At 35.4% G+C, this 25035-nt stretch overlaps 4 protein-coding genes across 5 annotated transcripts; all 4 read left to right on the forward strand.

Annotated features, from left to right (window-relative positions):
* The first annotated feature begins 3553 nt into the window (after positions 1-3553).
* On the forward strand, positions 3554-7371 carry LOC113768147 (protein TIFY 6B). The gene is made up of 7 exons (XM_027312395.1): positions 3554-3790; positions 5030-5238; positions 5457-5752; positions 5845-5935; positions 6019-6355; positions 6474-6534; positions 6800-7371. The coding sequence occupies exons 1-7, from the start codon at positions 3718-3720 to the stop codon at positions 6918-6920; spliced, it is 1188 nt and encodes a 395-aa protein (XP_027168196.1). The 5' UTR covers positions 3554-3717; the 3' UTR covers positions 6921-7371.
* An 829-nt stretch (positions 7372-8200) lies between these two features.
* Positions 8201-14250, forward strand: LOC113769546 (TPR repeat-containing thioredoxin TDX). Its single transcript, XM_027314023.1, has 12 exons — positions 8201-8472; positions 8649-8682; positions 9376-9531; positions 9631-9718; positions 9807-9887; positions 9993-10057; positions 10201-10341; positions 11839-11955; positions 12047-12100; positions 12342-12395; positions 12963-12993; positions 13599-14250. Exons 1-12 carry the CDS (start codon positions 8360-8362, stop codon positions 13925-13927), a joined length of 1263 nt encoding a protein of 420 aa, XP_027169824.1. The 5' UTR covers positions 8201-8359; the 3' UTR covers positions 13928-14250.
* Positions 14251-16647: 2397 nt separating this feature from the next.
* LOC113767963 (geranylgeranyl transferase type-2 subunit beta 1) lies at positions 16648-20907 on the forward strand. Of its 2 annotated transcripts, none has more exons than XM_027312169.1 (10): positions 16648-16747; positions 17394-17458; positions 17586-17736; positions 17955-18071; positions 18543-18609; positions 18698-18846; positions 19393-19526; positions 19625-19723; positions 19830-19905; positions 20626-20907. In XM_027312169.1, the coding sequence occupies exons 2-10, from the start codon at positions 17405-17407 to the stop codon at positions 20718-20720; spliced, it is 942 nt and encodes a 313-aa protein (XP_027167970.1). In that variant the 5' UTR covers positions 16648-16747; positions 17394-17404; the 3' UTR covers positions 20721-20907. The 2 variants fall into 2 exon arrangements, with proteins under 2 accessions (XP_027167970.1, XP_027167971.1); XM_027312170.1 differs by having other exon boundaries at positions 16670-16747; positions 17404-17458.
* Positions 20908-22765: 1858 nt separating this feature from the next.
* LOC113767953 (xylogen-like protein 11) lies at positions 22766-24141 on the forward strand. The gene is made up of 3 exons (XM_027312159.1): positions 22766-23099; positions 23806-23853; positions 23992-24141. Exons 1-3 carry the CDS (start codon positions 22766-22768, stop codon positions 24117-24119), a joined length of 510 nt encoding a protein of 169 aa, XP_027167960.1. The 3' UTR covers positions 24120-24141.
* The last annotated feature ends 894 nt before the right edge of the window (positions 24142-25035 follow it).

Genomic DNA, 25035 nt, shown 5'->3' on the forward strand with positions numbered 1-25035 from the left:
TTTTAATTAATTGTAGTCCGACTAATCAGATCTTCTTAATGTCAATTTGAAAAAGTGGCACCTATTAATGCACAAACAAATGCTATATTCTTCTTCAACTTTCTTTAAGAAATAAAATCGATTAATTAACTAACGATAGATTTTGTTTGTGATTATGATTTTGGATTTTAATATGAATGAGGGGAGTTGTTGGAAGCTTCTTTCTTTAACATGTCATGTGGATTCAAGTCCATTGATGTGGCTGCTTTTCTTCTTTCGGAACTGTGCTACTGGGGTTTCCAGTTTGGGAATGCATTGTTTGCTTACAACGTTTTATTATATTTAGAGGTAGAGGTAATTAAACAGTAGTATTATACATTTTTTTTTAGCTCTCCAATAATTGAGAAATGAATTTTTAAAAATCCAGCACAAGCAATTACTTGCCACATTAATAGGCCTAGCCACGTTCATGTTTCATTTTTTTTTTCTTGTTGTATTTCTCTTTGCATACATGCTAATTGAATTAGTCAGGGAAGAAGAAGCAAGAAGTTTTATATTGTGGATAGAATTTCTAGTGCACAATTTTAAATTCCTAAGCCATTAAAGCTTTAATTTATTTTTCATTTGTTCAATTTCTCACAAAGCAGAATGTGAATGAGTTCTTTCATTTCTGATACTTCCATTAATTTTGACGGAAAAAAAAAGATACTTCCACTAATTTTTTTTTTTTTTTGTCAGCAACGATACATTTGTATAATCTATTTTATTTTAATCTAGGGGGAAGGGGGAGGCTAAAGAGGTTGTGGTAGGGCGCTAGTGGATATAACGACCCAACTAGATCAACTATGACACAACCTTTAAATTTTTTTTAAAACAGGTAAGGTTTGAACCTTACATACAATCCAAGGAAGGGCTTAAGCCCCCTACCTGTGGCCTCTGAGCCGTTGGCCCAGTGGTTTCCACTTTCCACTAATTAAAGAAGGGACCATTTATGCCTTAAGACTTTAGTCCGGATGACGGGAACAGCTGACAATTAATGCTGCTGCCATTGGCACGAGACATAAACCTGATGTGATTGTAGTTGACCAAAAATGTGGTTGTCATGGTTCGTTCCAATGCATTATTTCACATGGTACTCATAATTATGAATGATTCAATTCATGCCTTTGATTTTGTTCCTTTATTTTTTTTTTAAAATCAAGAGGAATGTAAGTTATTTGAAATATTTCTACTGTAACACTTTTTGTGATGTGATATAAGTGAGATAAAAAGGTAATTGGAAAGATAAAAAGGTGTATTAGAAATTATAATGATGATGTAAGCAAATAAAATTGAGGAAATAATGCTCAATCCAAACAAACCAAGTGATTCTTTACTTATTTTTTCAATTACACAAATTATTGATTTATTGGTCAAAGGTGAAACCCTTTATTAATTAGGTTGAGTTTCGTTGTCAACTATGCCTTTACCTTTGATTTTGTTCTTGCAAATTAGAAACCGAAAATACAAACCAAATTTGTATTGAAGAAATTGAACTGAAATTGGAGTTAGGAAACTGAAATTGAACTACATTCCCTATTCAAGATTGCCTTGTAATAGGTATATTAATTGAAAAGAACATAAAACGAACAATAGGAGCTATATAATGCACACAAATTTTAAAAGATTTACTTACTTGAAGTACAAACATGTAACATATATTACCCACTTTGAAAAAAAAAAATGCTATCCCTAGAAGTAAAAATAAAACCTGAATAAGGATTACTACTCAAAAAAAAAAAGTAGATAGACAAGGGAAATGAAAAGAAAGGCTAGAAAAATGACTGAAATCAAGTTAGTATCATTTATTTGATCAACAAGATTTTCTTTAGAACATAATTTTGGTATTTTCAGGCAGCTTGTTTTAACTCAATTAAGTAACCAAAACCAAGAAGAAACATACAAAGGATTCCCTCTGAAATTCAAATGAGTATCCATCTTTTAAGAGTAATAAATTTCCTTTTTGAAAATTTGTTTCACAAAAAAAAGAAGAAGAGAGATTAAGCCTTAGTCCAGCCCACTTTTATCTCTCACTCTCTCTTTTTTTGTTTTTATTTTTGGATAAAATCCCATTTTAATCTGTGAAGGGCTAATTTCTATACGGATGAGGTTGGACCACCCGTGATTGACATCCGGTGAGCGGAATAATACGGGCTTGACAACATCAGCGTCTCATTCGGATCAGCTGTCGACTTTGCCGATGTTTCTCGTGGTTTTGCTGGGCGCCTATGGTGTTTGTGCACCCCTGCACAGCAAATCAGAACGTACTCACGTGTCTTCATAGACCTAGAATCTAAGGAAACTGATGCTGCACGTGCTCGTTCACCGGGAACAAAAGGTAAAATTCACCGGCTACTTCTACTGGTTAATTTAATAATTTTTTAGCCCGCCAAATTACCTGTCCAAATTTTTTATATGGGCATTTGACCGACTGCTTTCTCTTTTTCCTTTTTCTTTTTCCAGTTTTACCGTTTCTCGTGTACAGTTCATGATAAAGAGATAGCGTGACGTTGATGGTCTTAGTAATTTTGGAATCCGAAACGTGTATGATTTTGTAAAATTGTGATTACTAATTCTTTTACTATTCATGTTGAACGATTTATTTGGTCCTCCCTTCTTTTGCTATTCGAAATTTTTTCATGATAGCTATTTTAATATAAATAGAATGGGTGTTCGTAAAATTCATTAATTCAATCAGAAGATAGCGTAAATATGTTTTTTAATTTATAATAGAGTTGGCAAGTTAAAATGTTTCTAAAAACATTTGTTAAAATGTTTTTAATAGAGGTCCAGAAACATTTGTTAATAGTTTTTTAAAAAATTGAAACCAAATATAAAAATTGGTTAAAATGTGGGAATGGTGTGGAGAGGGGTGAAAAATTATTAAAAAAATCGTTATTATATCAGTTTCCATAATTTTAAGTATGTTAGCTAATATAGTATGATTTTCTATCAAATATTAGATTTTTAAATTATGTGAAAGTAGGCCTCTCACTTGAAAATTAAAGTCATACCATTTCAATAATTACATATTCGATTCGGGCTATAGATGAAAAAGATTATTATATATAACACAAAATTCTTCCATCGGATTCTTCCAGTTAAGCCTATCGATTTGTCACTATTCCTCGACAAGTAGAAATATTTACAATTCCCATATAAAAGTTTGAATTATCGGAAATTACTAATCTGAATATGTAACAGTAAGATTTAAATTTTAGCCTTATTTGTTTGAGTCCAAGTCTGAGCTTTGCAAATTTGTATGGCCATCGTCAACGAAACACAAACGTTGACTTTCACTATTCAGTCAGTAATTTCTCCTTTCAAGTTTCCATCAAAGTATACTATAAAGAGTAAGGACGAAACCACGTCCATGGGGCCTACCTATCTATAACAGGCTATAGCCGGTCCACGGAGAGGGAACTATCAGACAAATCGCTGACTCAAAAGCTTAATCATAAAGATTGAACGGCTTAGATTTGATCTGGAATCATTTCATTTTTCACATTCAAATCACAATCTCGACTTCATTTTGTTTCCCTCATTTTTCATTTCCTCCCTTCTCCACCATAGACAGCAAACAACAAAAACCATTCCCTTAGCAGCCAAAAGAGCCAAAAAAACAAAGGATCCCAGATTAATTCTCTCATCTTCTCACCCAAAGGGAATATTTTTTCCTAGATTCTGTTGATTTAAAGAATGGAGAGAGATTTCATGGGCTTGAAGACTGCGACGGTGAAGACAGAAGTTCCTGAGGAAACCACAGATTCAGGTAGGCTATGTGAACTTTTTATACTTCTCTTTTATATCCTTTATCATATAAATTTGCAGTTTTTTAGCTGACAGCTTGGTTTGGACAAAGGAACATAAGAAGCCTTATTGAAAAAAAAAGGTTCTTTTGTCTAAATTTGTTGTAAAGAAACCAACTTTGAGCAAAGTCGAGGGGACATTTAAATGAAGAAACCAAAATAATACATGGGTTTTCAAGATTTCCTTTGATTCTTGCCTGTATTTTTAGTTACAGATTTCTCAGTTGTCAAAGGGTTTGGCTACGGGAATATGTTTTCACTGTTGACTGTTATTCTAAGCTGTTACTAACACTCCTGTTTTATTGAGGTTCAATAAATTGCAACCTGATGGTGGGGTGGTTCACGTTTATTAAGAAAATTCAAATGGAGAATAAAGAGTGAATTTTTATTTGTTGTAGTTACCAGTGTAGTTGTGGAAAGGTGGAGATTTCTGGTTGTTTTCTTTAGTCTTCATCTTTTCCACTTGGTTTACTTTAGCACAGTTTCCTTTGGAATATTTTATTTCCTTTCTTGTTTCTTGTGTTAGTTAAATTGTACATTAGCTAACATGCACCTCATGAGACCTTTGATTAATGTTGTATGTTATTATATTGCAAGAAGTTGTGCCTTCCAAGTAAGTCGTCTACATATATATTAAACAATCGTGCTTCTGTTCTCCTACCGAAAAAGATGTTTATTTTTTTAATAATGACGCCTTTAATAAAATAATCAGATTGTAAACCCCGAAACGTTTAATTGCAATATCTTAAGTTGTTTTGACCAGAAGGGTTTCCATATTCTTTACTTAATAGTTAATATGCCTTGATGGGTATAACAATTGTTTATTATAATGCGCATGAGATGCCTAGCTATTCATATTTTATATGTTGATGAACATGTTCATCTCCCCTTTACAGCTGCACTCATCGAGCACTTTGAGTTCTTTATTTGAACACTTGAAGAATACAAATATAAAAGTGGTAATGAAAGATTATATAGGTTACTTTGAGTCATAGTTGAGGAGGCTTGGCTTCTCTTCTGTTTGTTTCTCTGAACTTTTACTTCACCAAATATACTGCTTAGTAGTTGCTTATTAGGTAATTTTACACCTAATAATCCGTATGAAGATTCTTTATTTTTACTTTTAAGTAATAGGTATATTACTTAGCATTTCTAACGAAGACTAAGTTGGTAATGATTTTTCTTGTGTTTCAAATCTGCAGCTCCATTGAGAGGTTCAACGATGCAGTGGTCATTCTCGAACAAGGCTTCTGCCAACCCTCAGTTTTTCTCTTTCGAAGGTGCAGGTGCAGGTGCAAAAGATGATAAGCCTAAAACTGGCTTTGAGGCTCTGGCAACAACTGGATTAGTGACAATAACCACTACAGAGGCTGTTGACTCCAGTCAGAAACCTTATTCATCCGTTGTGCAGGTTATCTTTGTTTTCTTTTGCCAAATCTTCTTTTGAACTTTCAAAAAACTGTATAGTCCAAATAGGCACCCCTTGTAGTCTTCATAAGTACAAATCCATTTAAGTTCAAAGCTTTGATAATACAGATACATTTAAGTTCGAAGCTTTGTGTTAAACACATGATACTTGAATATCTGCTTTTCTCAAATGCCTATTCTGCTTTTTGATTGATTTTTCAGAAAAATATGATGGTTCTTGATAAGCAAGGGGGAACCCACTATACTGTGACCACCTATCCTTCAAAACCTTTTGATGCACTTTCAGTTCATCGTCCTCATGAAGCTAGAGGAATCCCACTTACCACGCAAACAAAACAAGCGGTTTCAGTAACTATGCCCGCCCCTGTTCATCAGTCCTTTACTTCTCCTGCTGGACAGATTCTGATTGGATCTACAACCCCTCAACCTCTTCCAGCACCAAGTTCGATTCCAGTTGTTAATTCTGTGAGTCCGCTAGTGGGCACCACCGAGTTACGGTATATTAACTGACATTTAGCATTTCTGAGGTAGTAATTGTATCTTACGAATGTTGACGGAAACGTAAAGTCTGATCTGCTTTGTTCTGCAGGAGCACTTCTAAGACCTCAGGAGCTCCAGCTCAGTTGACCATATTCTATGCCGGTTCAGTATGTGTATATGATGACATTTCTCCTGAAAAGGTTAAAGTTGTTACCTTTATCCGTTAATTGATGCTTTTGGTGTTAGTTTGGTTATTAACATCTCAACATGTATTTGGATATAGGCTCAAGCTATAATGTTATTAGCTGGAAATGCACCTCCAGTGCCTTCTCCCCCAGTCCCGACTGTCGCTGCAGTACCTGCAGTTCCTATATCTCCAGTTCAGGCACCCATGGTTAGGCCATCCATTGTTGAGAGCTTTGCTGTGAACCAGTCAAATAATGCAAAACTATGTATTTCAAGCCCCATTTCTATAACCTGCCATACTCCGGGAAGGTCTGTCATACCGAACGATGCAACTGCAATGAGAACAATTGGGACCCTAGCAACACCTAGTAAAGGGGAGCCTTCCAAAAATGCCAGTCCATTAGGATCTGCCCCTGCTCCCCTAATTGCATCAGGTATATTCTCTTGCATTTTTGTGGACTTCATGTGCCATTAAATATATCTTTGTAATTCTTGTGTAAATCCTATGCTGCGAACTTGTTCATAATACATTGCAAATGTCCATTTTTGCAGCTGCTGTGCCTCAGTTTCGCAAGGCATCATTGGCTAGATTCTTGGAGAAGCGCAAGGAAAGGTAATTATTGATTTTCCTTGGGTTATTTGGTGGATAAAAATCATTAAGTTAATACAGATAGAGATACTTGAGCAAGATTGGTGGATAAAAATCATTAAGTTATTTGGTGGATAAAAATGATTAAGTTAATACAGATAGAAGTACTTGAGCAAGATTGGGTAACCAATTGAATATGGATATGGCTGTGTGTAGAATTGGTAAAAGCAAAACGTGGATTAGAAAGCTGGATTCTTGCATCTCAATTAACATATTTTGTGTGCCCCAGGTCATTGAGCGCATCACCATATGCCAACAAGCCATCTGAAGAATGTGGCAGCCCTGCATCTGGTGGCAGAAGCATCTCTGTCAACTCTTCTGGCTCTTGTCCTCTCCCGGCCATCAACTAGCTTTGCGTGGAAGAGTGGGAAGATCCGATGTAAGATGGCCAAAAGTGGGGAAAAAAAAATGGAAGCATAAGCTCAAGGAAATGTAGTTTTGGACAATAATACAAGTATTTATGTTGTATTCTTTTGGCTTTTTTTCTTTTGTGGCAGGTTAGATGTGATTTTAGGTAATAGTATTGTATTACGTTGTAATAGGGCCTTTTTCATTTGACCATGTTCAAACCAATTAATGTTCATTGATAGCCACACTGTAATATATAGTAGTATAGTACTACATTAGTATGATTTTGCACTCTCGAGAAGCCTACTGTTGTATTCATGTCTTGGAACTTGAGGTTGGAAGCCCTGCCCCGTCCTTGGTTGAATAGTAGTGTTTCGTGCGCTTTGTAGCACCTTATTGTAGTGGAGGATTATGGAAGGAAGACTACAAGCAGAAAATGCTCGTTTCTTTGAAGATTACAAGCAGAAAATTATTCTAATGGATTATGGAAGACTGCAAGCAGAAATTGCTCATTTCTTTGAAGATGAGCTGGATAGAAATAAAAAGAATGAGGTTGTCCATTGAAGCAGCTTAAGTCTTAGTTTGAATGGAATTAAATTTAACCGGGAAAGAAGAAGCCTTTCAAAGTTGCTAGACGCCCTGGCATTTGCTAGACGCCCTGGCATTTAGGCAAGAAGAAAGACCATATGTTGAATTGAATTCTCTCCTGTACAACCACCCCAGTTAATGTTCTTGTTTTTTCTTCTGAATTCTCAATTCAGCTTTGTCCTCTCCGTTCCTTCGTAGAAACTCATAAAAAATGCAATTGTAAGTTGGTTTTTAAATATAAGCAACAAGGTCGACTATATATGAACATGGGAAGCAAAATAAAATCGAAGGATAGAATCAAAGGATGAGTAGTGATGGGAAAAAGGTGCTCAAACCTTAGTTCACAAATTAAACCAAAAAAGAAAGAAAGAAGAGAAGTCGCTTGCAACTTTCCCAAGCTGAACACTTCATTAAAAAAATTCTAATATTATCAGCTACCAATACTTATAGAATTTAGAATATTTAGTGCTAAATGTAGACGAAGACGATTACAAAACTCTACTGGTGTTATTATCATCTTACAATGCTTATAATTTACTGTTTCAAACGTACACAAAGTTACCAAGGAACCCCTTTTATCTTGGCTTAGTAGTCAGGTACGCGTCCCAAAAAAAAAAAAAAAGAAGTGTTAAGTTACTTAAGTACAAGAAAAAAAAAAAATTTCCTTGGGGTGCCAAACATTTATTAATTATTTGGGAAGGTTAGTAAATTTACCACAAAATTCCAGAAACTGCTTAAATTGCGTCATCTTAACAAAAAGCACACGCCTCGGGTGAACTTGTGGTTTTAGGAGTCTTTGGTGCTGACGAAGTTGGACGCGGACGAGAAAACGAGGAGACCATTGTTCTCAGTAATGGAAGCAGCTGAAAACCTCCAAGAATTAAAGCTATTCATTGAACAATGTAAAGCCAACCCTTCAATTTTACACAACCCTTCTCTTGCCTTCTTCAAAAATTATCTCCAGAGGTAAAGATTTTGTGCTCGATATACCATGTTTAACTGAATTACTAGTGTTCTAATTGATCAAGTTCATTTTTTTTCTATAACATTTGTATTGGGGTTTTGGGTTTCAATCTCTGGTGGGGTTAATTTATGTAGAAAAATTTGATCTTTTGATTTATTTATTTATTATTTTTGTATAGCCTTGGTGCCCGTGTTTCGCCTCCCGCTAAATCAGTAAGCCTTTTTAATATCAGTAGTTTTGCTTGTTTACTTGCTCAAATGTCAGTCACTTAATTTTTTGTGAAATTGTTCATATGCGTTATAAAAGTGCATGAATTTTGGTTGACACAGTAAAAGTTGGCGTGTGCAATTTTACTATGGGATAATGTCGACAGAATGAAACTGCTATAAGAGTCCTGAGAATTTAGTATATGGGAAAGTGTCATTTTGGTTTTATATATCTTACATCATTTGCTAGAATGCAGAATTTGGTCATTTATAGTGAACCATTTCGTACTAGTTTGTACGAGGCTCTATTTAATTGGTTTATTTTACTAGCATGTTCTTGGAGGATGAATGCATTTGTGGAACGTCGTATGCAAAATTGGAGACGGAAGTCTTGAGAGACTAAATTATTTAATACCTCCAATATTTGGGTTGGCCGTGTTGCGCAATTTAGAAAAAGTTTCCTACATGTAAAATGTGGACTATGGATGGAAATTAAGTTACATTCCAACTGAACGTAGCTTTGTAGACTTGACATCGTATAAATCCATGAATAGCATTGCATGAGTTCTAGCTTAACTAAATGTATATTCTTTATGATTTATTACGTAGTTTTATATGAATCCCTTGTTGCCATAGTTGGATCTATTCAGATTTTGTATGCATTTTCTTTTTGCATTGACAATGGAGAATGCTGTATAGGAGACAGATCGGGAGGACATTTTAGATTCTGGAGAGCATTGTGATTCCAAGAAACATTCATCAAGTGCAGAAAATTCAGATGAAGACATTGTTGAGTCTGATGTTGAATTGGATGATGCTGATGTTGTGCAGCCTGATAACGATCCTTCACAGAAGGTGTTGGGCGGAAGCACTTACCTGAGTTGATATACGTTGTAGTCATTAATCTTTCCAATGTATTCTGTTATTGGAGATATTATTCTGTTTTTGTAACAGATGGGAGATCCCTCAATCGAAGTAACTGAGGAAAGTCGAGATGCAGCCCAAGAATACAAGGCAAATGCTATAGATGCAATTGCTAAGGGTCTGTTTCTTTGCTATTGCTACCTTGAAACACGTTTCTTACTAAAACTGTTATGCATTATTTACCATAGTAACTATTTTCCTTGTAGGTAAGCTGAATGAAGCCATAGATCACCTAACTGAAGCTATTTTGCTGAATCCAATTTCAGCAATATTATATGCTACTAGAGGTAATTCTCATGCATGTAAATCACCTCAAGTCCTTGTAGTATCTTTTAGGTATTGTTGACATATGATTTTGATATTGACCGGAAATGCCATTATACATGTTTCAGCTAGTGTTTTTGCTAAGCTGAAGAAGCCAAATGCTGCAATCCATGATGCTAATGCAGCGTTACAGGTATTCCACTAGATTTTAATATATATCTTTGGCATTGAAGTGGAGTTGATATTTGAGTTGAACATTATTGTGATCATTATTAAGTTTGGGGAGATATATTTAGTAATTAAAGACTCGACTAATGTTCTGACTAAATTCCTCAGATCAACCCTGATTCAGCCAAAGGTTATAAAGAACGAGGAATAGCAAGGGCTATGTTGGGTTTATGGGAGGAGGCTGCAAGTGATCTGCGAATGGCATCAAAGTTAGACTATGATGAGGAGATTAATATTGAGCTTAAAAAGGTAATTATCTTGTCTTACTCGGAAATGCTTCATACCTTTGGATGTCGATGTATTTCACCTTTTACAAAAAGACATACGATGCATTAGAAGTGCGATTTGGATGTATCAAGCTGCTCCACTTATGGTTTGCTTCTTTCCATAGAGATAGATGCCATTCATAGATCTCTTACCATGTCAAGCCCTACAACAACATTTGGGCCTGAGTTCTAGGCTTTATGTAAATCTCCTTGTAATCGAGTTTGAGTTAAGATTGGTCCACTTGCACCTTCATGGAATAACTGAAGCCCAAATTGCAACTGATAGACATATGTTTGTTTAGAAACCTCATAAATTTTCCATGAAAATATGTTTTAGATTAAGTACCTATTTATTTTCTGGCAGACTGAATTTTATCCCCACCGTTGATCTTTTGAATGATGGTGCCAGGTTATCATTAAATAGCTCACATGTTGTAAAGAACCCTAACCTCATTTCTCTTAGATTCTCTTCTTTGCTTCTTGCCTCCTTATTTATCAATAACGGTGACCGGCTGAATCCTACTTTTTTCTTGACCAGAATAGAGCCTGTATCCACTTCAGATTCTGTCTATTTCAGCTCTTTCTGATATCTTATTAGGAAGAGGTAATTAGTCCCTTTTTTTTTCAGATTTTCATCATGCTGCTTGTTGAATTTTTGGGGGTTTTGCATTTCCAGTTTCATTGTTTGTCTTTTTTAACTTGTTATAAGATGCTATCACATGAATTTGAATTGAAAGCTATGACTCAAATGCTAAAATTTGTATGCTTAATTGGGCCAGTAAGTAGCAATTTTCCTGTAAAATTTTTGAAATCGCTGTTTCTTTTTTCATTTGTAAAATTTGTCTGACTGTGTTCGTTATCGTACTTTTTGGGAACAACGAGACCAGATTTTCAGATGCTCCCTGGGATGTGTTGTCAGGGCTTGTTATTTGTTCCTTCTGCTATGTAATCTGTCTTAATTGGCATGACTTTTACTAATTCAGAGATTATTGATTCTGGACTTGAAGGCTACTTATTGTAGGAGTTTATACAAATAATTGACACTTTGGTATCAAGAATGTTTCCATTCCGATTGATTTTGAGAGATAATGTTGGTGACATTTTTAGCATATCTAGTTTCCCTTTCCATCAGTTGCAATTTGTCCTTTATTTGGAGGTTTGAAATGAAACGGTACAAGTTTATTGTAGATCATGAGAATTCTGGTTCGAGCTTGTGCTGTCAACGGTAACTTTAGTTGGAATTAGTCTGTTCTTAATTCCATTGTGAACTTTAGAAAAAGATTGTATACCATTAAGGTTTATCTTTTTGAGTTAGATGCGTAATGTATTGGCTTGTCAATAGCCGGTTCTAGTCTGACCTTTTGTTGTTTACATTCAACTAATCATGTTTTCTGATTCCCCCTTTTCTTTGCCTTTAGCTCCTGCTTTTCCTTTCATATTCTGCTACTGTGAGTTTCCATGGATTAATTTAAAATTGCAGGTTGAACCTAACGCCCAAAAAATTGAAGAGCATCGTCAAAAGTACGACCGCTTGAGAAAAGAAAGGGAATTGAGAAAAATGCAGCGTCAGAGACGACGGCGGCGAGCTGAAGCCCAGGTTAATATTGAAATTTTTTTTTGGGATTAATTTTAATCCTTGATTTGTAAGTTTCTTAATGATCATTTTGGAGCTATGACTTTTACTGCAGCCTTCCAGTGAGAAGGGCAAGAAGGTGGAAGAGCCTTCTGAAACTGAAACCTTGGTGAGTTTCTATTCTCCTCCTGTTGTGCCAGTTTGTTTTCTGTATCATGCCTGCTCATTGATTAGTAGGTCGTAAACACCTTCTGCAAAATTTGTTTCTTTTAGGCTGTCAGCTTGCTGCAGTTCGACTTTTGTCTTTGAGTCACATGTTACACTACAGAAATATTTTTTTTAGATTAGTTTTAATCCTTCATTGGTAAGTTTCTTAATGATCTTTTTTGAGCTATGACTTGTTACTGCAGTCTTCCAATGAGAAGGGCAAGAAGGTGGAACAGCCTCCTGAAACTAAAACCTTGGTGAGTTTATATTCTCCTCCTGTTGTGCCAGCTTGTTTTCTGTGTCATGCCTGCTGTTTGATTAGTAGCTCATAAACAGCTTCTGCAAAATTTTGTTTCTTTTAGGTTGTCAGCTTGCTGCAGTTTGACTTTTGTCTTTGAGTCAGTTGTTACACTACAAAATAGGCTTTTTATGCCTGCATTAGATGATTGTTGAATGTATCACACAGTTTATGGGATGAGAATTGGTCAAGTCGTTGTATGTATGCTATAGATCTGAACTCTGAAGTGGGTCTAGATGCAATATAGAAGCTTATTCTCTGCAATTGTTTCTCTCATATCACATTAGATTTTTTTTCCTTCCATGCACACATATTTCATGAATAGTGGAATTAATAAATACAGGTTACAAGGCCATAATATTACAAAGTTTACATAAATGCAATGAAGTACCTTTAACCTTCTTGCTTTTTCCTATATATATACATATATACATACATACATACATATATATATAAACACACAGACACACACATGCATATATATCTTATCCTAGTTTAAGGTCGGTTACCATTTTGCTGGATGCAGGATCCTGAAGCTGCTTCTGTCCTGAAAGATGGTATGTCTCCTTCTATACCATTTTCAGGTTGAATATATAACTGGTGTTGCTTATGTCTTGAATGGTGGTAAATATTGGTTTTTCAAGTTGTCATTCTTTAATCATCTCATTTGTCCAGTGCATCATATAAGTAGCTGTTTGCTAGCATAGCTTGGCAGTTCTGTGTCTTGTACGACTCTAATTGCACAGAGAGGTGTGTTATCATTAGTTGTTTAGACAAGATTTCTTTTCCTAGCACTCTGCTGGCATTGGCAGAATGCATGATTTAATTGTCCCTGTCACTTGTACTATCCTTGAACTGTTACTGTTTGCTTTGTTGATTGACTACTTACCTTTACTTTTTATCACGATAAATGTTCCATCTATTGTCTTGTAACTAAAAGTGGTTTAGTTTCTTGCTTTGAGCACTAATCTTCCAATATTCTATCTTGATAACATAGATCACATTTTCCAAAATTTTTTGGATATGCTGCTTTAGGTCCCTATCCAGTTTACTTATTGGTCCTGTCAAGTTATGATTTTACTCTGATGCTCAATTGGTAATTTAACAGCCTGATTCATTTGCTGGAATTTGTGTCAACTTTTTTCTTCCCTCTGATTTACAGGACAAGTTATTGGGATCCATTCTCCGAAGGAATTGGAGAGTATGTTGAATGCTGCTGCAAGGACATGCCGGCTGGCAATTCTGTATTTCACAGCAACATGGTGTGGCCCCTGTCGTTACATTGCTCCTATTTATGCTAGTTGGGCTTCGCAGCATCCAAAAGTAGTGTTTCTGAAAGCTGACATTGATGAGGCTGTGGATGTTGCTATAAGCTGGAAAATTAGCAGTGTTCCGACATTTTACTTTATAAAAGATGGAAAGCAGGTTGACATGGTTGTTGGTGGTGACAAAAGCTCACTTGAAAGGAAGATTGTTCAGTATGCTGGTTGAGAACCAGGGATGTACAAGTTGCCCTTTTTGTCTCTCTTGCTCTGACTAGTTGAGACTTGGCTGACATGATGCAACCAAGCTTTTAAAGTGGTCATGCTACAGATCATTTGGGCATAGGATTACATATTGACTGATACTTTTTGAGGTTTACCTCATAATCTACCAGACTGTGGTAGGAGCTAAGAGTGTGTAAAATATATTTGCTGGTTCCAGTAAAGATTTATTATACATTAGGCAACTGTTGAAAGTTGGTGCATTTTCTTTGTCCTTGCTGACTCTTGGTTTTCGCTGTTTTGCAATAACACTAGTCAAATCTTTTCTTTTGGGCTAGTTTTAAAGGGATTCGAACCTGCAACCCCAAATAGCGTTTAACGGCCGAGATCGCCTAGCCGATCTTGGGCTGATCTCAACTATTGATTTGAAACTCAAATGATTCATTTGAACGTCAAATCAACTGTCAAGATCAACCCAGAGTCAGCTGGGCTGATCTCGGTGTTAAATCCTACAAAAGCACCCTAGGACGGCAAGTCTCGCTGCGTGAAATAAACGAAAATGGGCTCTAGTTGGCCCAATACTCTCTTGGCCCGTTTCCAGTAATCTGGCTAGATAATCTTTCTTGCTGTAAAATTCGTGCACTGACTACTGATAATATCCTTCTACAAGAGAGGAAAAATGTTAGGGATATTATCTTCCAGCATTGTGTTGTGTACAAGGACAAATCATGTGAACGTCTTTTAGGCATAGATGCAGAAATTTCTGTTCATCAGAAACGATTGGTGCACAAGTAAAATTCTCAAGATCTTGAGGATGTAAACCTTGCTGCTGATTAATCAATTCCTTTTAAAAAGCAAATCCTTCAGCTATGATAATTGCACCAATTATTTAAAAAAAAAAAGGGCATCAACCAACATTGAAGGACAAACTTCTTTTGGATCCATTCTTGTCAGTTGTATTTTGAAAACTATCTTGAACAGACGACAGAATCAATCAATCAATCTACTCCTGAGTAAGGTAGGGGCCAAAACCCAAAATGGAAAGTACTTTAATCTCATTGATTCTGTCCTCCAAATACACTACTCATATTTCATCCGCACTTGGCCATATATGTAACGACTAGGCTGAGGCTTGAAATTCTGTTTTCTAATAGGATAACCCGTCGTCGTTTAATACGTTAGATTGACCTATTCTTGCTGTTGTATATAGTAGTACTTAGTGCCAAACAATGCATGGTGATTTCAGACAGTTAGAAATCTTTTCAGAAAAGAACTCATCATGTTTTATGGATTTGACCATTCATACGAGAACAATATTGTAAATTATTCAAACCCTGAATTACGTATATAACAAGAAGTTGTTCATGATGAATGATTTCTACAGACATAATTACTTCTTGTTGTATGGCAAGTGATTTCTAGATAAACAGAATAAATGGTTTTTCCTTTTTTCTTGTTTTTTAAAGCTGATAGGATGATGAATTATGTGTATAGTCTAATCATAATTGGGATGGATACAAAGAAACCTAAATGCTTTTGCTTGTTGTCGTCTACTTTGCTTCCTTGTGTCGTTGGCATGGCCGGCTTTGCGTAGAGAACCTCTCAAAAAATTGGCAACCATCTTCTTGTAATATTCTTCACGTCTTATTGTCCAAGAATTCTTCCCCCTCTCCGCTCTGGTCTTCTCATCACATGGACTTAATCAAAACCCTCCACCACCAACTTTGGCAAACATCTTCCTATAAAAAAGCCTTAATCCCTCTGCATTAACAAACTTGATCAGTTGAAGCACCATTAATGCAGAGGTACATTTTAGTCCGAGATATTGGTCCGGTTCAATCACACTCTGCTTTCGACCACTTCACTCGATCCCACGGTCTGATTGAGCCGCGCCAATATCGCGTACCTCCTCCTTTTTTTTTTTCCCTCTATTTTTGTTAATTATCATGTCACATCTTGTACTGCCTTGAGCCTAGACATATATTTTGCGAAGTTCTACCATCTTCATTTTCTCATCCGCTTTAATGAATTTTGCGTAGTCTAATTCCTTTAGTTTGTGGTTTTATAACATTTTCTTAATGCAGGCAAGATACAAGACGAAGGGCAGTTGCACTCCTGAGTTGAATCGGTAAGAACTAGTAAGAAATACTAATACATATAGGCTTGAGCTTGAAACGTTGCATGAACAAGTTAGTTTTGTTGCGTCTGTATATGCGTAAACTGAAATACATATAAATTCAACAGTATAATCAAGGCTTCTATCACAACAGTAGTGTCCAGAAACATGGTTTGATCGATTAACGATCATTTTCGTTTTCTTAACTATAAAGGAAAGAGGAAGAACAGAAATTTTATGAAATCTTACTGCATGCATGCAAAATCAATAAAGTTTCTGCTCGCTAGACAGAGTATTTCTGCTTGACAAAGGTATATGTTTAAATGCGTTTCGAAAAGATAAAAAAAAAAACCCAATGAAAGAGAGAAGAAAATTTAAACTAAGAAATTTCTGAGAAAACCAAGGCCTTGTCATTCAAGGTTGGGTCCTGGGACCGACATGGTGCAATTTAAGTATGTCAGGGATATTAGTCCTTTTATTTTAAAGATGAGGGTCTAAATTAAAATTATTTAAACACTTCAGGGATTAAATAGAAATTTTTCTCGTTGATATCCTGAAACGGTGCCGTTTCCGCCATTAGCCCCAAAAATCTTAACGTTTAAGCAGGAAGAAAAAGAAGAAACTTTCCTTCTTCCTCCTGTCAAATCCAAAGTCGCAATCCCCAATAGATAGAGTTTAACAAAACTTCGCATTTTTTTCCCGCTAATCGAGGTATGCGTTTATGTTTAATTTCTCTGTTGATATATTTATTAGTTTATGCACCGCTTTCTGAATAATTTTAATAAAGTCTCAGAATTCGTGATTTTTTTTTTTTTTTGGGTTAAGGAAATCATGTATCAGTAGTCAAGAAGTGTTACCAAGTTGAAGTCTTTCTTCATTGCTGATGATGGGCATAAAACACAGTCTCCATATATGCTTAGTTTTACATGACTTGTTTATTCAGCAAATTTGATGGATCCCCTGCTGTGAAAAAAGAAGATATTCTTTGAATTTGTTTCAGTTATGAGAATGGTTTAGGGGGGATAAAGAATGTAGCATATGCATAATGATAGTAATCCTGGGAGTATTGATTTTTATAATTTATTATTCATTAAATTAATTTGATGGATCCAATTTGTTGGAAGAAGGTAATATACTTTGAACCAGCTCAATAGTGGAAAAGGTTTTATCTCTAATGTTGCTTTTGAGGCTGGGGCTACATGTAAGAAGATACAGTAAGGTTTTGATCAATTGAATAGTGTGCTTAAAATTCAAAATTTGAGTTAAACATCAAGAAGTCATATAAGTTGGTTCCATTTTTCTGTCTCCGTTTTCCTTTTATTGATGTTCATCTGAAATGCAATGATGAATATGTTAGATTATAGCAGAATGGGAGAGCTGGCAGTGGAAAAGCACGTTAAGTTCATTTTAACGATTGAGAAGGTATGAAAAGCGTCTGATATGCATCCTGAATCCACGTTTTAACTTTGAAATTTGTTTTGATTTTGGGAGTTGAGCTACTTTTCTTTTGAAGAATAAACTGAAATTACTTTTGGCGTGTTGTCCTCAGGAGAAGGATAGTTTTGAATCTGTCGTGATGGAACATATCAGATTGAATGGTGCATACTGGGCATTGACAACTCTTGATATTCTAGGGAAGCTTAATACAGTCGATCAAGATGAGGTCATTTCTTGGATGATGCAGTGCCAACATGAGTCAGGTTTGTTATTATTTCATCTCGTTTCCTCTTTTAATTTTCTCACAATTATCACTTAGATTGCAAATTATTCTGCAAGGTCTAAACTTCATTTTTGCCATTTCTTTTTTGGCTGAACGGAGATTTAATTTGTTCTACACTTCATTACCGCAAAAGGATGCTGATTTATTGATATATTGGACTTTTAGAAATTTGGCTTATGCTGTGTGCCTATTGCACAGGTGGTTTTGGTGGTAATATTGGACATGACCCACATCTGTTGTATACGCTCAGTGCCATCCAAGTTTTGGCTCTATTCGACAAAATAGATGCACTTGACATTGATAAAGTGTCAACCTGTATCCTTTGACATGTTCTTTAGGATGTTTAGGTGGTCTTAGAAGTATATTTAACATGAACTTTATTTGGTGCATTCTACACCTAGCCATGTACTCATTATAAGTACTACTGTAACTTAATACCTTTGACATTGTAGGAATAACGGCTCTAGCTAGTGTACTTTAATAAAAGACTGATTACTTGTAGACAAGGTCGACAAAGTAGCAATCTATTTTGAGAAGACTGATTACTTGTGTCAGTGCTGATACCTGCATGTCGCCACTATGGACTTTTTCAGTTTTAGTAAGTCTACATGTTTGTGAAGATTGTGGTGCTGTTTCCATGTGCAATTTTTATGGGTCAAAGACTATTTTGTTGAAGGGAATGAGGTAACGGGTGATATAAGAAGGGCTAACTTCAAAGTGATAGAATGACCTCAAAACAGTGAATTTGCTTTGTCATTGGCATATGAACTTGACATTTGGAGCTAGATATTGCTGGCTTGCAGAACAATGATGGATCCTTTTCTGGTGACATGTGGGGCGAGATTGATACTAGGTACTCTTTCCATGCATTCACTCGTCTTTGAAAATTTTCTGAACATTGTCCGTCTTGGGGAAATATAATATCGCTACTACTTCTTTAGGTTCTCTTGTGTTGCAATATTATCTCTTGCGTTGTTAAAACGCTTGGATAAGATTAATGTGGAGAAAGCTGTGAATTATATTGTGAGTTGCAAGAATCTTGATGGTGGATTTGGATGCACCCCTGGTGCGGAGTCTCATGCTGGTCAAAGTATGTTCTCAATCTCTTATTTAAATCGTTGCTCGTCTCTTCATTCATGAATAGCCTACATATACTCCGCTTTGGGATCTGTTTTTCTCTCTGTATTCTCGAGTAAATATTACATTTTATTATGCTTATTATGATGATTCCTGTGAAAGATAAACCATAGCTATATGGCAATATTAAATATTGAAGTCGGATTTAAAACGTTTTTGGAGTTAACATTTGCATAATGGTTCAATCTGACCATGACTGTCAAATTAGTGAAATTAACTAAGGTGTTTCAATCAACATTTTCACAAATTTGGATATGTCTGTGTGCATCTGGAGCTGTGGGGTGTACCAGGACTTATCTGATTATAAGAGTTAATGAGATGGCTTTCTGCATGCAGTATTGTTGTTCAAATCTTCCTTACATATTGTTGAAGTTTTCATTGAGCTGCCCTGAAAGGTCCTTCTTGGCAATAAGAAGGGTTCTAGTTGTGCTTTATGAAGGATATTCACACGTAATGTTATAGAAAAAGGACTTAACTTCCATGTTTATTCTCTATGCAGTTTTCTGTTGTGTGGCAGCTCTTGCTGTGACTGGCTCTCTGCACCATGTTGACAAGGATCTCCTTGGATGGTGGTTATGTGAGCGACAAGTTAAATCTGGAGGTCTAAATGGTCGTCCAGAGAAGCTTCCTGATGTTAGTTAATATTTGCTATGTCAAGACTATCCTTTACACATATTGTGGTTATTTCTTCTTCTTTTTTTTTTTTAATGTTTCTTTTGGCATCATTGCAGGTCTGTTACTCCTGGTGGGTTCTTTCCAGCTTGATCATGATTGACAGAGTTCACTGGATTGACAAGGAAAAGCTTATCAAATTTATCTTGGACTGTCAGGTTACTTGTGAATCCATTATTTTCTTGTCAATTTTTAATATGATGTCTAATGTTTAATTTTACCTTCAGAAGTTAATATCGTTATGCTTTGTTCTATAAAATATAGGACAAGGAGAATGGAGGAATTTCAGACCAGCCAGAGGATGCAGTTGATGTCTTCCACACCTATTTTGGAGTTGCTGGTAAGAGTTCCATCTGAAATCTTCCTAGTACATCTACCTTTGGAGGAATCGTCTGTTACTCTTTTTTTTTTTTTTTTTGTCGCAACGATAGATGTCCTATAACCTAATCTAGCCTAGTCTAAGGGGAAGGGGAAGGGGTTCGATGTGAGTACAGACTCCATCGATAAAGGTCAATTAAGACCGCCACAAATTGTGGCAAATTTGTGGGAGGCAGGGATTGAACCCCTGACCTCCAGCATCACCTTTAATGGTGATGACCACTGGACCAAATGGCCAGTGGCAGAATCGTCTGTTACTCAACGATAGCTTTTTGTGTTGAATGGCGACTGCATAACTCTTTTTTCCCCACCCTCCCCTTGTTGGGTTTGTCAAATGCTTACTTGATTGTTGTTCGACTTACACAAATATAGTTGATATTGCAGCATCCTTAAAAGAAAAAAGGAATAATCTCATCATATTCCTTGATATATTTTCACAAATGAGTAAATTCTTCATTGCTTCAGCAGATGAGTTAATGTTCTTGATGAGCTCTTATATGTCGTGAGAGTACTGTCTGTGAGATTACTTACATGTTGATGAGCTTTTACATAATTCCTTAACTTCCACTCAGGCATAGCGTCTGCATCTTACTATTGGTAGTAGTGTTAGGTGATTTATCTTTCTTTTTTATGGTTCATTTTCTGGTGCTTCAGTCTCTTAAAACTTTTTGTTTTCTGGCAGGTCTTTCACTTCTTGAGTATCCTGGACTAAAAGCTATTGATCCGGCTTATGCCTTGCCAGTTGATGTTGTTAATAGAATATTCTTTGGCAGATAGGTCTAATTGATAGAATAGAAACTTCAATACATTAGCTATGTGTTGGCAAACATTCTGTCCTTATAGGCCACAAATGTGGACAAGACGCGCGCTTATAATCTGCTGAACTCTCTTGTCACATGTTTGGTCTTTGATGAATTCCTGCCAATTTGTTAGACATGGAAAAAAGTTGTATCCGTAATCTTAACTTTTTTTTTTTTTTTTTTTGGTTGGAGTAAAAACAGATTGCATATATGCGTGTAGGCTAAATGGGATTTTCAAATCAGAGGCACCAAAACAAAAGAGATAGTTCAAATCAGATTAAAAAAAAAAAAAAAAGATACTCAATAATAAGTATGCTTCTTGAAGGCTCTATCTTAACAATTTAGATTGAGTAAATTTTTCCTACACTGACAGTGTATACACTATCATTGTTGGATTCATGACACGTGTGCAAAAGTTAAATTTCAAATTCAAATTTTGCATAGTGATCGTTCATCCAACGCTGATAGTGTATACACTGTCAGTGTAAGAAAGATTAATCCATTTAGATATAGTAAATTAATACTTCAAGTTGTTGAAAGAAGGCGTGATTAGCCACTCTTCCTCTTAAAATCTCAAATAGCAAATGCGAAACGCTGCATCCAGATTGTTAATTTGTAATAGGGATAATTTCAGAAACCTCCCTTGAGGTTTTTGACAATTTCACTCGCCCTCCTCCTGAGGTTTCAATAATTACATAGACCTCCCTTGGACCAATCAAATGACTAAAATGTCCTCCACTTAATAATTAATTCATAAAGGGATATTTAAAGTCAAAAATACTTTTTATTATTCTACTTGTCATTTACTAATTTCAAAAAACAATTTACATCAATTTTCTAATTTTCTTCTCCCTCTTTCATATTTTTCTCTCTTTTTCTCCTACAACCGCTTCTCCCTCTTATCAAATATCATGCTCCATTATTACCAACCACACCACTATCAATTTTTTACTATCTCTAAAATTTATCTATATTTTTTGTCTTCCTGTCTCTTTCATTTTATAAAAATTGTAGACCCTTTCTTTTTTTTCCCCAATAGTTTTACTCTTTACAAATGTTAGCCAATTAAAGTTACTAAATTAACAAGGTGCAGACCGTGGATTTTATTGTTTGTTTTAGTGAGTATGTACGAGAAATTAAAAATTAAAACCTTGTTTTGTTTTGTCGTGTTCTTTGAAGAAGGATATTTTAGGATATTTGTGAAAATTTATAGCTCATTGGGTCTACATTGTTACATAAACCTTAAAAGTAAGGGTGGTAGATGTAATTTTAAAAACTTGAGGGGAGCTCTCTGTAATTGCTGGAAACCTCAAGGGAGGTTTCTGAAATTATCCCTTTGTAATATTGGATCAAAGCTTATCCAGAGCATATTTTGAATATCTTATCTGATTTTATCCCCACCTATTTTGGTTGTTAAAGGAATGCAGAAATGAATTATATCCCGATTAGATGTCCTTAATTATTGTTTTAAAATTCTCTTCCAGATCAATTATGTAATTCAAAAGATTCTTTTACCTTCTTTGTAAGAATTTTTCTTTCTGAATCTCTTTACACCTTTGTTACTCCCAATTACTAGGTTCGGATTAATCTGCTAAAAATATTGAACCTAACTTATCCCATTCAACTCCAAGCCATTTCTCTCACTCCCCTTTAATCAAACTTCAATTATCCTGTCCTATCCTTCGGTTGGATAAAAAATCTTTGATCAGATCAAAGTGAAAACGGCTTTCCGAAAAGTTGTACCAAGTTTAAAATTCAACTTCTTTCTCCAAGAGGAGATGAAGAATTGCAACCGTTTCCCAAGAACTGCTTTCCCAAAACCGTTCCTCCTAGCATGGTGGAATAAAATCCTAACATCCTTGGAATCCCTCACTATATATATATTGACAAACCTCCAAACCAATTATCTACGATCCCTTCATTTTGATAAAAAACACTAGCCTAACATAATCAATCAACCTTTCTTGTGTCAACCCCCTCAAAAAACAAAACCAAAAAGAAAAAAACTCATTTCTTCTATCCATGGCTCCATCCAAGTTGTTGTTATGTTCTTTCTTTCTAGTGATATCTTCATTGTTTTGTGTGGGTTTTGCCCAGAAAACTCCAGGGGCTTCAGGAGCTCAATTGCCATGCGTGCAAAAACTGCTTCCATGCCAACCCTACTTGAAGGATCCATCCAATCCACCAGCCTCATGCTGCATTCCCTTGAAGGAACTCGTAGCAAATGATAAACAGTGCCTTTGCCAAGTCTTCACCAACCCTGTACTCTTGAAGAGTCTCAATATAACACAGCAAGATGCCATGCAACTTTCCAAGGCTTGTAATGCAAATGCTGATCCTTCCGATTGCAAAACTGGTATGGCTTCTCCTTTTTTTTTGTTATATATATATATATAATGATCTCTTAATTTGTTTATGACTGGAGGAGTATAGATCGTGAATTTGGTCTAAGAAAATGAACAGCAAAAGAAAATTTAGCATCAAAAGCAGTAAGTTAAAACTGGAAAGAGTAATATATTGCGGCCTTAGAAGTCCTTATAGAGTAATTATCCGAAGGTTTATTTAGCCTTTTTTAAGTGTAGTTCTTGCGCTGTCGATATATCCATGCAAGTTCTGGTCCTGGTATTTTTGACAAATCAAATAGTCTTCTATTTTTTATTTTTTTTAACAGAAACATATATAAATGTCTATGAAATTACTATAACCTTTTAAAGAAAAATTCATGGATCAAAGGGAATTCTATTCTTCCTTGAATTGAGTGGAGAAAATGTACTGACACCAGATTCAATTGAACATTTCCTTTGAAAATCTTCCTTCTTTGCAGAATCAAACAGAATAAAAAAGGATAGTTTTGTCTATGAAATTTATTTCATGATAAAGATGAATTCAGAGTTTCAAGCAGGCACTTTTGGTAGTTCTTGTTATTTGCGAAATTAAAAATCACAACCCTTCTAGTGTTTAATAATAGTTATTATTATTATTTTTTAATATGCATTTCTCTAAATATTACTGTGACTTTTTTCACCACTGTCTTCTTCTTTTTTTTTTCCTTTTAACCACAGCGGGTGTACCTCCAACTGCTTCATCACCACCACCATCGACATCTAACAGTGAGTCATTAGTTTAGTTTAGTTTTTTTTTTGGTGCATTAGTTCTGAATTTTAGCTGTAAAAAATTAATGAGATAGAAATGTATAAGAAAAAAAATATTTTTCTGATTCTATTTTTGGTTTACTACTTACTACTTAGGCTCTTCAAAGGCCAACTCCACAGCCAGCGGTCCTTCCAAGAATGCCGCTGTTGGCGTGGGAGCCCCTCTTGGAGCGTCTGCAGTCACAGCCCTGCTGCTTTTTCTCGTACTTTCAAGCATGGGATGAATTTGATTTGTCATTCATGCATAATTAATTATCCAATCTTGTATTAGTTTTTAGTTAATCTTGACGACATTGCAAATAAAGGATTTGCTTAGGGTACTATGGCTTTACTCAGATTATGTAGCCCCTTTTTTTTTCTTTTTTGGGTGCAATCTTTCATCTTGTCTAGTTAAGTAGATTTCATCCTCCGATTAAACAATTTGAAGCTTTTTTTTTTTTGTTTTTTAAAGTTTAAAGAGGTGGGCTTTAGCATGATGAAAAATTTTGGTGATGAACTGCAGGGGTTGGAGGGATTTGATCAAGTGTTTAAAATTTTCTCAATTTACTTGGTATATAATATTTAGACTTGTTATCAAGTACTAATTATTAAATCTCCTTAAATACAGAAATAATTGATAGATTACAATTCCAAATTCCAAAGGAGGATTTCTATTGTTTGGTTCGATTCCTCGATCCAGATGCATCTACCTAGAAAAGAGACTATTTCACAAATCTCGTCATATCCCTCCCTCAATCCAAATGCAGTGAGAGAGATGCAGGAGCTAATAAAATAAAAGGAAAACAAAACAAAAAACAAAATCCAAATATATAATCATTGGGAAAAAGGATTGATGAAGAACAACAATTTAGTCAAATATAGGAGCTTATTAGTGCAAAAGCCGTCGGTGAGAAAAAAAAAATGGGACAACGGCAACTGCAAGCATATGAAGCTTCCCGGCCGGATTTGTTATCGGCAACGAAAAGGGCTGATTTGTGCTACCCAACCAAAAGCACAACAGTGACGCTTACTAATTGCCTTTAATTGATAATGACCACCAAAATTAACTACTCCTGCTCCTACTTCTACTTTCTAATATATAATAAGAGATTAAATTTGCAAATTACAAGAAATTTGTACCCCAATTTACCTTTCTTTGAT

Source organism: Coffea eugenioides, chromosome 4 (assembly GCF_003713205.1).
Source record: "Coffea eugenioides isolate CCC68of chromosome 4, Ceug_1.0, whole genome shotgun sequence".
NCBI lineage: Eukaryota > Viridiplantae > Streptophyta > Magnoliopsida > Gentianales > Rubiaceae > Coffea > Coffea eugenioides.